General features: G+C 37.9%; 1 protein-coding gene across 1 annotated transcript in view; it reads left to right on the top strand.

The window, feature by feature from the left end:
- Positions 1–8,818, top strand: part of LOC104529431 (putative interleukin-17 receptor E-like) — a gene marked incomplete at its 5' end in the record, with an annotated part of 21,396 nt that extends 12,578 nt beyond the window's left edge. Inside the window, 7 exons of the mRNA XM_029086428.1 lie at positions 303–350; positions 999–1,056; positions 1,392–1,537; positions 4,086–4,145; positions 5,370–5,427; positions 7,733–7,787; positions 8,791–8,818. Coding sequence (XP_028942261.1) covers positions 303–350; positions 999–1,056; positions 1,392–1,537; positions 4,086–4,145; positions 5,370–5,427; positions 7,733–7,787; positions 8,791–8,818 — 453 coding nt within the window. The remainder of the gene's footprint in view (positions 1–302; positions 351–998; positions 1,057–1,391; positions 1,538–4,085; positions 4,146–5,369; positions 5,428–7,732; positions 7,788–8,790) is intronic.
- Positions 8,819–13,046: the final 4,228 nt, after the last annotated feature.

A 13,046-nucleotide genomic window follows, 5' to 3' on the forward strand; every position in this document is an offset into this window, starting at 1 on the left:
GATGACTGTGTTATCAGAATTTTTTGCACACAAGCCACCATAGAATCAATTAATTTATCTCTAATGGGTCAGACTGACTATAAAAAATGTTACATGTTACAGATAAAAAGAAACAAATTATTCAGTAATTCCAAGTAGTGGTTGTTTCTGTTCTTAGTATTTTATGTGATTAACTTCCTGGGATGTTTATAAAGTAAACAAATCAGTTCCTTTCTCAGTAATCAAACTATGAAAATATTGGGTAATTGACTTTGTGAAACTAGTTAATGAAACTAGCTAATGCCGAGTGATCTATTTTCAAGCAGGTTAAATATTCTCGTGTGGACACTCACCCAAGACTTTGCATGAAGGTAAAGGGATTTCTTTGTAAAACACCTATTAACTGCCCTCTTTCTGTCAGCTTTAAAAAAACGAGTTGCTAATTTTCTTTAGGATCAATATTTTGTTTCATAGCACTGATAAATGGGAAGTAAGAATGAAGGAAATGTGAAAGATTAAATTAAAAGGAGGTTCTTTGGGAGTGCAACAGCAATGATAGATAGGACACAGGTCAGATTGTGCCCTCCATTTTCTCTGCTTAAGAAAAGCAAGGAAAAATGTTTTAGGTCAATGCAAACTCTGAAACATACACTAAACTTAATGTATAAAGTTTTCCATATTAAATATCTGGTAATAAAAATGATTGATACACTATACTACTTTTATTATTGGTTGAGAAAAGAATGCCACATAAGATTAATATAGGAATAATATTGTTTTCTTCTAGATTACTTTTAAGTCAGTGAAACTATGTGTTATTGTAAAATAAGCATGTGCATAAATATCTGAAGAATTGGGGGCCCTAACTTAAATCAAGAGTTGGAAGATACTGTAAAACAGGAAAGCTGTGAATTTACCTTCTGCAGCTTTCTGAAATGCACTGATCATCTCTAGTTGAATCTGTAACCACAGATTTAAATTGAAAAATCAGTTTTCCTAACAGATTTCTCTTCTTTCAGTTTACAACCAAGCAAGGCTCTTGGGTTAAATGTCCTTTTGCTCATGGAGAATTTCCAGGTAAAAATATTTTTTTATTACATGATATTAAAGTGAAAAATATTTAATTCAGTCACTAGATATGAGCCTTTTCCAGTAAGCAAGTGAGATGTGTTCACATCACTGTAGCTTGTAAATTATGGCAAAGAGATTTGTCAGCTTGCTACTTCTACGTATCCCCAGTAGATCAAGTGTTTGTTAGTTAAAGAAGTAACTTGGGAGAATCAAAATAATTACTTGCATATAATTTGATGGCACTTAACTAATTAAAAAGACATTTATTTTAAATATAACAATTTAGAATATGATATATGGTCCTTGTACATCTAAAAGTAAGTCTTTCTCCCTGATATCAGCTTGGAAAATGAGAACTGCTGCAGTTGGAGAACAAATACAAGTTTTCTTCACATCCCAAACCAAGGCACAGTTCTCAGTGCTTGTGTGTAACAGGACACAGCTGGCCTCATGTGAATCTGTTGGGATGCACCATTCAGTCTCTGTGGTTTGTATATATTATTTCTTAAACATTGTAAGACTTTTAAATATATCTAACTGAATTAATTTATTACTCCATTTATCTCTCTGCAGCTTGAAAGCATTAATAAACCCATGCATGTACATATTGGAACAATTACTGGAACATTTTTAAAGCATGTAGTTCTAATTCTGATCTCACACTGAAGCAAGAAATAAATAAGTCAAATGAGTCACATCAAAGGAAGTGACTATTGAGTGGAACCTTAATATTATTTTAATATCGTTTTTGTGGTGTAGTATGTCTGTTATGTGTAGAGCAAATGTTAGTATTTCATATGTGGGTCACTGATACAGCTGACCTGGCAAACCTCACATCATGAAATGTAAGACTTGAGGCATAAATCCATGATCATCTTGAGCCTTCCTAAATCTCACAGCTGCCAAAACAAACTCAACCCACAAAAAGGGTAAATTTTCATTAGGTTTTTGAGCTGGCTAACTGTGACTACACAACTGCTTCTTCCAGCAAAGTGAGGGAGAGAGATTATGGGAGAGTGAGATTTCTGTTTCAGGCAGCAGCTACTCAGGAAATGGGAGCCTCATTCCTCTCTTGCAACTAAGCCTGTATCTCATACATTTTCAGTGAAGCACTGTGGCTTGCCCTTGCTCTTCAACCCTGCCTACCAGAGTTAACTTGTTGGCCTGACCTGTGATCTCCTGAGTGGTACATGTGGAAAGTAGAGTCAAAGAGAAGAACAGTGGCCATAGCATTATTTTCCAAATAGGAGAATATTAGCAGGATAGGTCCTAGGAGCTACTAGTACCATCATGCTGAAAGGCATCCTACTGGTTTGGCAGTCAGCTTCTCAGTAGTCTTATGTCCACCCCTAAATGTGTGCTCCTGCTTTCTGCTTCACTGACTAGGTATATGAGATGTCATAGAAGGATTTTGAGAAAGCTGAGAAATCCAGATGTCGTGATTTCTATTGTTATTCCTGACTGTGCCCATTGACTTCCCTCCACTGTAGGGGAGTGTGCTTTAGAAGACGTAAGCATGCTGTAGCTCCTGCACCTGTCCTCTTTTTAGGATATGTTCTAGCTGTACTTCTTTTTTTGCCACTGAATGCAGGTACAGGCTGCAGCTGTGACTTTTTAAAGTATCTCTGATGCTTTCAGTGTGCAGGGTGCACATACCAGGGGGTAGCTGACAAGCAGGCAGCTAAGAGTAAGGACTGATTAAACTCAAAGGGGTGGACACTGAATTTATTTTCTAATGAATCAATTTAGGTCTTTATTACATCTCTGGTGCTGAGTGTAACAGAGCAACTGTTAAAGGCAGTTTCTCAACTCAGCTTTGTTGCTCAAGCTGAGGACATGCTTAAGGGGAACATGATAACTGTTCCTGTGGAGGTTCCTGGAGTTTAAGAGTCATGGGGAAAGGCCTGGGAAAAAACAGCTATCCTAATCAACACAGACCCCAGAGGGCATTGGTGGTGCCATCAAGAGTCTGTCCTAATGGGGAAAGATACCCGGTGAAATGCTGTTTTACTGGCAGAGGTGGAGTTCTGTACTGTAGAAGAGTTGTCAAACACTATGTTCAGTGAACACTTACAGTGGCACTTCCCTTCAGTTGGCTTATTTCATAGGAAATCTGTGGAGTTTAGACTTTCTGGTTTTACAGGTTCCCCATATGAATTGCTGAGTGAGAAAGGTAACGGTGGAGCACTAATAAATCACAGCTAGGTGTTGAAGTGTGTGTTTTATGAAGGACACCGATGCTTTTAAAAATGAAGGTTTCTTCCCTTTGGTACAAAGCTGTTAACATCCTCTCCTACTGTGACAGAATGGGAGCCCACATAAATTACATACGGTTCCTGTCGCAACACCATGAGCAATATATACAAAGTTTTCATCAAGACTTAGCTCTGTGTTCCCAAAAACCAATGTTCATTCTCTACCTCTATTCAGTTATGCTCAAAAAAGAACATATTCACCTAATTTGCCCCAAATTATTTTAGGAGTTTACCACAGGAAAGAGAAGTGTAGGATTCATAGCTATTAGTGGAGTAACTAACATTATTTTGAGGACAAACCATAAACAATCAAACATTAAGTGTCAGAACAGTCATTTAGGACAATTCTACCCTAAGGCTGAACTTGTTCTCAACATACAATGTGACGGGAAAACCAGAAAAAACTGTAAAGAAAGGGTCATTCTTTCAACTCATGTACACCAGGGCGAAGAAGTGAAGATGCTCATCGGCTAACATGGTGTCAGCAGACACGACAGGGAAGATGTCGTGCCTTATGATGCTTCATAAAACGCAGCAACATTAGCCCTGTGCTGCCCAAATTGTGCTTGGCAAAACTACACCAGCTGCTTATGGTCATTCAGATCTGGGGATATCTCTGAAAAGAATGACCTTCCATCATTGATATATACTTTAGTACTTTTCTGACCCAGTAGAACATGTAGCATTATTGGCAAATGAACTAAAGAGCTAGAGACACAATACATTTTCATTGTTCCAGGATATGGAAAATAGTAGTTTTCAATTTTTTCTTTTCATTAGGGAGATTCTGTGTCAATCGCTATGTCACGGGAAATGTGTGGGTCAACAGTTTGCATTCAGGTATGTGTTTTATTTTTGCCAGGTACTCTGTACAAAATAAACAAATCATTTAAAAAAAAAAAAAAAAAAAAGAAAACCTGCAGGCACTCTCTCTGCTTTCTCCTCCCAACCAAATCTGATTACTATGCAAACAGAGTTGGCAAAGAGCATTATTTATAGCTTGTTGTGCTGCCACTAGCTCTTGTTGAGATTACATTAATTAGCTGGAACACTGGGATTTACAGACAAACTTAAGGAAAAACTTCTTTACTGTAAGGGTGTCGGAGCCCTGGAATAAGCTGCCCAGGGAGGTTGTGGAGTCTCCATCTCTGGAGATGTTCAAAACCCACCTGGATGCTTTCCTGTGCAACCTGGTGTAAACTGGTAAAGGGAATCTGCTTTGGCAAGTGGGTTGGACTAGACGATCTCCTGAGGTCCCTTCCAACCCCTACCATTCTGGGATTCTGCAATTAACAGAGAAGTTGCTCGCCATAATTTTGCTCCTTTGTCAGTGACAGATAAAGATATATCACCAGGAAATTGTTAATCCTGTCTTTATATGTTCCTTTGTAATAAAAAGTGCATAGTATGCTAGAATTAGCACTCCTGAAAGCAGAGCTGTGCAAATGATTTCTGATATTTTTGCATGCTATTTCCATAGCTCAGCTTTATTAGGACAACATTAATAGAAAATGAGCATGAAGCTGATAGGTTTATTCCTCTTTGGAGTTAATGTTCTCAGCAGACACGGGGACAAGAGAGACTGACAGCTGCATCTGTGAGGCTTCCACAGCTGTACTGGAAGGCCCTTGTCAGCCTCACTTTTTGTTGCTACAATTAAAGGAGCAAGATGAAAGTGAAATCGACAAGAGCCTTCTGGAAATGAGAGCTGTTATTTTTTCCCTAGTGCCAAATCAGATTTGGTGCTAAAATTGATTATTTCCTGTATACATAATTTATTTTGTAAATAAGACATTATCTGTCAGGTTACAGTTCTCTCCCTCCAAAAAAAAAAAAAAGAAAAAAAGAAAAAAAGAAAAATCTCATTCACTTTATCATTCAGGAACCTAAAAGTGATTGCAACTCACTAAATATACACTAGACCAGCAGTCTCCATATGCATTTATTTAAAAAATGCAGTAACTTGACTGAGCTAATAAAGCAATCTCATTTTGTCAACAGAAGTGTTTAGTAGTAGTTCTGCTGAAAGGGGAATAAGACTCAATTCTTTCTTTCTTTTAAAAGGGCTGGAGGACAGATGTAGACTATTCAGTTCCACTGCAAATCTGTGATATCCACTGTGGTAAGTATGAATGATGACAAAAGAAGAATTAAGTCTTGACTGTATAGAAGAGAGCATCTTAGGTGAAGTGTGTTTTCATTGGGAAACTGAGGTGGGATTCACCTGACTGAATGTGGATGTCTGCATGTGAGCTAGATATGCTCAGCTTCCTTGGTAGACAATGGACTCAACTAGCTTTTAATTACGTATCGCAAGGGCAACTTGTGTCACTGTCTGTTTTCTCTGCTTCCTGGGTGAATTTTCCATCCTGTGCCAAGGTCTGCATGCCACACCTGTATTTACCTTGCCGTCAGTACATGAGGTAGCTAGTTAAACACAGTCCTTTGGAAGTATGCACAGAGTGCTCTCATTGTAGCCCTACTATGAATTCCCCACCTCTGCAAAAATAGTGCTTCGCTCCACTGCAATACGGTGAGGACATTTGTATGATTTGAGGTACACTCAGATACACTCATGGAGTCAAAATATTCTGAAATCTCCAAGCTCTGAAAGTCAGGTGTTGAACTTAGTGAGTTAAGAGTGAACGAAGGCTGTGGGGTTTATGGTGAAGAGTGCAGGAGTGGATTGAATATTTTAGAACTAAAAAGTCTAACAGGAGTGGAACTGAGAGAAGGCTCAGTTTGAGCATTGGCAAAAACACCTCCACAAACCCACCCAAACAACCAACCTTGCTTCCCAGTTGATTGTGAACATAGTGATTCCTATGGTAGATTTTCTCTGTTGTCTAAAGATACCTGCCAGTTAACTATAGCTTCAGATTTGTAAACCTGATAGTACAAAGGAGGGGGCTTGAATTTATAATTGAAATGTCGTTCTCTGTGCAAGCACTTGTGTAATGCTAGTTCAGATTTCTTCTCTGCTTAAAAACTCATAACAAGCCCACTCAAGGTGAATCAATTAAATAGTCAGAGTGTCATGATTCATGTAGTCTGGATGCATTTTCCTTATTTATCTTTTCCTTTTAACAAGCGTGAAGGGTATGATGAAAGTATGTAAGATAATTAAAGGCTCCAGAGATGGCATAGTGAGAATTCCCCTCTGCCTTATAGTAGGAGGGAATGGGCCTGCATAGTAAATTAAAATGATGGAACACCAAAAACTGAGTAAAGAACAGTATTTGATTTAAATGTGGAACCTCTTGTCACAAGTTTTTGTTCTGATTAAGAATTTGTGGAGGTTCAGAAAAAAAATCTGAGAAGCTGTGCACATGTCAAGAATATCAGAACTGTAATAGATGATCACCTTGTTTGTTGCATAGAGGATATTAACCTCATGCTTCATGGATTCTGCCATATTTTATATTTTTGGGATAATGTGGTTCACATTAGCGGGTGGATAATTCCTTCTCTGTCAGCTGACCAGAAGGTTCCCAAAACCTCTCTCTGAGGCAGATGGTACAAGTCAGTGTCAGAGATGAGACACTGAACTAAGTGGGTCCGACTCATTGCTGTAGTTCCTGTGTTCTTAATGACTCCTCAGGAGCCATCAACTGCTTGTCATGTGCAAGATTTTGAATGTAACAGTAATAGCATCACTACTAAGGGCTTTTATAATCTTAAATGCTTATTTTCTATAACAAAGATATTTTCTCAAGCACTAGCTTTTCAAAATCAGGAGATGATGAAATTTTCTTAAAGACAATGTCACTGAGGGTGATAATTCTTACAGTGGGCTGCTAATGTGTTTGAACCTAATGTTAAGAAAAATCCACATAAAGGTGAATGGAAAGTTAAACCTAAGATTTGTCCATAATTTTTGGCAATTTGAGTTACACAAAATGTGAAAGTAAATGAGAAATAATTTTGTAAAGGCATAGTGAAAATATTTACTGCATACATCTTTGTAAAATAGAAATTTATATTGTTAATTGTAACTGTTAAAGATACCAAGCACCATCAGTACGTCCGAAAGTGCCATAATGTTATTAATGTGTATTTTGTTACTCAAAACCAAGATTCCAGTGATGACAGTATCTATGATAAAATAAGCGTAGCTAGCCATTGTGAAGGCTACTCTCTTTCCAGATGCAAGAAGAGAATGCATTATACTGCAAGACACTGCATTTTTCTGTCAGTTATCTGTGCTTTGGGAATCCTTTAAATTTTTTTTTTTTAATTTTATTTTTCTTTTGGCCACTTTTCTGTATTCTGTTTAATGTAGACAAACATTTTGAAACATTATTTCACTTATTAAGAAACTTACCTATTCTGAATGAAACAAGAACCCAGATCAGTTAATGTGAGAATAAATATGTGAAACATAATGAACACAAAATTACAACCTACATTTGAACTTGTTTCTTCAGGTTTTCATGGTCAGACATACGGTGATGGAAACCCAGCAAAGGCCATGACACACAGGTATCCATCCAATGTATAGTTTGAAACATCTTTGAGAGTTCATAGAGTTGTTAATCCTGAAATATAATTTGCCTCTCTAAAGAACAGAAGCAATGCCTGAGTGAATGCTGTATTAGCCAGCAAGGAATATCAGGGTCATCTCTCTCCCCTTTCCTTGTCCCTACTGAGGGCATCTGTTCCTCCTGTGCTCTCCCTCCTCTTGCTCTCTCTCTCTCTCGCACCACAGTGCATTCTGGCATTGGAGGTAGCTGCCTTGCTGCCAAAGAGAGGGTATAAAGGGAATCAAATAATCAGTGGAAGTGAGAAGTTTGTAAAGGAACAAGACAACCTTCAAGAGCCCTGGAAAAATCTCAGATTTGCTGAGCATGACATTCACATTATTAGCACCTGCCCCCATGCTTTCTCCCTGATATTTGCAGGCAGGTCTCCTCTGTGCTCTCACTCATTAGACATGTCTACTCAACTGTTCCAGTGCTTCTTTTAATTCCCACAACCCTTTGCAAAACACCTCTTCCTAGGTTGTAAACAAATTGGTAATTAATGCAGCCAATGGATATATGATTTGGTAGACCCTGAGCTCTTCAAAAAACTCTTCCTTTAAGGATACCCTTTTGTAGGCAATCTAGAATAGTGGGAGAAACCTGGAACTCCAGAGAGAGTAGAGAGGCTCTGAAAAGCCTTTGCTCAAGGATGGGAAAAATACGCAGCCTTGCAGAAGTTATGCAAGTCAAGTGATTGAGAAGGGACTGCCATCTTTGCTTTAAGGCAGTCTTTGGCTTTTCCTTTGTCAGCAGATACCATTCAGAATATAAAGTATCTTGGTTTTGTTCATTTGTTAATATGAGTGCTGTTTGGACTGTGACAGTCAAGTCCACAAGCCATAGACAAATGGTTGGCTTTGTTATTTAACTCCAGCTATACATGAAATCATGAACTCTCACACTTCAGAGAAAAAAAAAACCCAAACAAACCAATCTTCTTTCCTCTTCTGTTTTTCTCCTAGAATGAAGAGTGTACATTCCTTGCATTGAATTTAACATCACATTTTCAAGGTCCTTAGCATCTTCTCAACATCAAGTTGTATTTTGGTGTAACTTGCAAATCTTGCCTGACTGGTCATCTCTCATGTTAGTAGTTTCTGCTAATTACTGTGAGATTGTTCTCCCATGAGATTATTCTCATGAGTGAGGAATTTAGCAAGTTAAGCCTATTCTAACATGTCCAAAAGAAGGTGGATTATGATTCCTCATTTCCCAGCATTTCAAAACAAAAAATGTCTTAGATCACTTAGAGAATCAGTTTCACATTTTCCTTCTAAATTAGTATTTTATGTATAATATGCTATAAATGAGTACTTTGTGTACCTATAGAACAAGTATTTCATATTTTCTTATTTGTAACCTTCATTTTTAAGCCATAAGCAAAAGTTTTTGAGAAATGAAGAATGGAGGAAGTTTTCTCAGCTTTGTTACATTATCCATCTTTGTAATTTCCTTTGTTTTCTGATGCCATTCTGATGATCTCACCATGACAGACCATATTCCTTAAGTACATGTAATAACTACTTTTTGTGTTTGCATTTGTATTTTACTTGGAGATAACTTTCCTGTTTTTCTGAGGAGGTACATGTTTTTGGTTTGATAGCTATTTAAAACTGTCATGTGGAAATCCAGCCCAGAAGGAAACAGTTTAGTGGGAAGAATTTAAGTCTTTTTTTTTTCCCCAATATATCAGTATTTATGCTCAATTCTTGAGAATAATATTACACATTGTACTGATTATCAAACATTTGACCTTTATTTCACTGAATACTCCTGTCAAACATCCTTATTTCTTGTTGTGTAACAAGGAAATAAAGTCAACTACAAGATGATTAATAGCAAATCCTGAAACCATGTGGAATTGCTCAGGTGGGATCAGGAATATGGGTGGGGAGTGAGGGTCTGGAACAAGCAGTTGATCAATAAAAAAATACTTTCCATTCGAATGTGTTTTTTGTTTCAAGACTTTCAAAGAATAACTTACAGGAGACAAATGGTGTAAGAGACATACCTGCTGTGTTAAAACACAAAGTTTTTGAGTTGCACTGAAGAGGATAAATTCTGCTTGGCTACTTTTATATCAAAGCTTCATTGTGTAGACTTCGCATCAATTAGATAGATATGTTCTTATTCCAAGCAGTGCTACAGCTCGAAAAGCAGAGGCAGCAAGGTAGCTTTCCTAAAGCATTTAGTTACTTGCTTTGGCTGTGAAATAGAAGCACTGATATATTCAGACATCTGTTTTTCCTTTAATACCCTCCAGACTGCAGCGAGAAACAAAACATTCAGACATTCAACTGAGAGCACATCACAGCATTACTCTCTTTGCTTTCCTCCAGTGGAAAAGTCTTTTCTGTTGGGGAGCTTGATTTATACAGTGTGTTTTTTATTGTAGCAAAGTCTTAAGATCAACTTTTTGAATATCTACTCAGACTGAAAATGAATTAAAATTATACAGGTATGGCAGGATCTGAAAACTTAGGTGCAGCTAAGACAAATTCATATGAAGTGCTGAAGCACGATAATTGTACTGAAGCTGGATACTTTGGATGATAAGATCCTGTTTTAGCTGCAGAGACACTAAATCTCTTGCATATTGTCTCTTCTTGGCTGCAGTGATGGAAATACCAAAGAGAATGTGACCAGCCATGGTCCTGATGACTTTGGTGCTGTTTTACAGGAAAGTCTGAGTGGTGATCATAGCAGACATATCACTTAAATTGTCTGAAAGTGTTAATTCAAAGGCAGAAGTCTAGGCTTCCATGGCCACTGCAGAGAGACAGGTACTTCCCAAGTGTATTTTATTCTGCTTGGATACTTGTTTTAGAGGGAGCCTAGACAACTTAGCCTAAATACTTACCATTAAGACATACCTGCTTATGGCAATGTTTGCAAATAACCCGTAATAATATTTCCATACTTTGGCTCAGGTCTGCCTGTTTGCATTTGTGTAGTGAGAAAATTGCTGGTAGCTTTTCTGGTTGATTCACAAGCTGATCTTTAAGAGTCCTGTTTCTAATACATTACTTCAGGTAAACATTGTCTTTTCTGATTACAAAATTCCTGCTCCACCTGAGACCAACTCTTCCCGCTCTCTCATAAAGTGAGTGAACCATGTTATACATGTAACGCTCTGGAAGGAGTTCCACCCAAGTGGTGCCTTTTCTGGAGCAGCTAAGAGTTCTGCATTACTAAGCTACCAGACATTACTGTCTCTGTGACATTACGGCTGCAAAAATAATGTGCTTTTTTTCTTTTTCATGAGGCATTTTAAACATTGGTAAGTCAATTCCGAAAGAAGGAGGAATGAGGATGTTTCCCAACTCTAAAAGTATTAATTTCACTCTCCTGACCACTGAAATGTTTTCTTTTTTTTCACCCAAACTATGCAGTAGTTTTGCAATATTGACCAACGCACAAGTAAATGTGCTGTAATAATAATCAAATGCAAAAACCCGCTATATGATCGCCTATAGACTTGGCTAATTCTTTTGTTGAAGGAAATTCCCTTCTTGCTTATTGTGGGCCCAGTCCAATCACTCTGTTCTGAGACAACACAAAATTATTTAGTTTTCATTTCATATGTACATTCTTACTATTATCACAGTTCCAGTTCTTCTCAGATATTAGCATATACCATTGGGGTATAGAAAAAGTACTGATGGATGCTTTGTAGTAATCTCTTCAAAAGGCTTTCAGTTGTGTCTAGTGCACTGCACAAACCTGAAGCTAACATTTAAAGTTACAGCATAAATTAAAGCAGTTTACCCCCACTTAGTTAGAGACTTCTTTTCACTTGCCACACCCACACCGCGTCCAGTGTGGGAAACGAGACCGATGCTGCTGCGGTATTTTGCGTGTCCTTATTGCAGTAGTGGATACATTTCCTTGATAGCAAGTTACAGTTGAGTGGCATACTTGAATTGCCACATCCTAATGAGTAGCTATGTATTCACTAAGCCATAGTAACAGCCACAGCACAGTGCTGTGCAGGCTGTGTTCCTGACCCATCTCTTTTCTGGACTTCTGACAAACTACTTCAGAGAAATAAATGGGAAGATAAATAGTGACAATTTTTGTAGGATTAGTTTACTGCTGGTTTCGCTCCCTGAACTACAAAGTCAGGCATATGTGAGCCAGCAGAAGGGAAGCAGCCCAGTTAGTTAGTTAGTTAGAACTGCTCCTGTTAGTTCCTTAGATAGCAGGTTGACTGAACTGTAAGGCAACACTGCAACCTGATCATGAACCTGCGCTTAGAAAATGGAAGAAAATGTAATTGCTTCCTATAGGGGGAGTGGAAACAGTGCTGCTCCTTTTAGTTCCTTAGATAGCCGGTTGACTGAACTGTAATGCAACACTGCAACCTGATCATGAACCTGTGCTTAGAAAATGGAAGAAAATGTAATTGCTTCAATTTGCTTGAAAAGTTGTGATGAGCAAATTCCTTTTGCTCATATCCTGTAACAATTGGCCTTAAAAAGTGGTGCTTTTATCTTATCTCATCTCATATCCCCTATAAGTTTTTTATTGTACACAGAAATATCTTTCCTAGATTAAGAAAATGATTTCTCTTTCTTATCCGGGGAGCCCTTTGGTGCAAACATGCAATGCTGCTGTGTTTAGTGCAGTACTGGAATGAGTCCAGTAGCAACAGTGGGAGCTATTACTCCTGTCCCTCTTCTGGTTTTCTACAGCTCCAAGGCATTGTCAGTGTTACTGACTCACATTTTGCAGGAATACACACTCTTATGTGACACTAAATGCCACCTTTTAAAAACTTTAAATAAATGACCAAGGGTCAGGTCCTGTATTGGATTCACAAGTACTCTATAGAAATTACAACTTCCTAGGGACCATCAGTGTCAAGACAGATCTCATCTACTCTCTATCTTCCATTGGACTAAGTGACTTCTACATATTGCTGATACGATAAAAACAGGACAGCTTATCTACTGAAAAGCAGGTTATAATTTCTCTAGACCACATCTTTCAACAGGTGGAATTTGTAAGATAGATTTCCTGCCATTGACTACATGCTGACTAATGAAACCTATTCTATAATCCTCTTTTAAAGCTCTGTAAGTTCCTATCACAACTTCTGAAGGTCTAGTTTTCAAAACCAGCTTTTTTAAATCAGAAGGCCCAGATATAGGATGACTAGATGAAAGATGAGGAGAATGTACATTGACCCATCTATGAGCACAGGTAGGGAGAAGCA

This window comes from Antrostomus carolinensis, unplaced genomic scaffold (assembly GCF_000700745.2).
Source record: "Antrostomus carolinensis isolate BGI_N321 unplaced genomic scaffold, ASM70074v2 scaffold36988, whole genome shotgun sequence".
Lineage (NCBI taxonomy): Eukaryota > Metazoa > Chordata > Aves > Caprimulgiformes > Caprimulgidae > Antrostomus > Antrostomus carolinensis.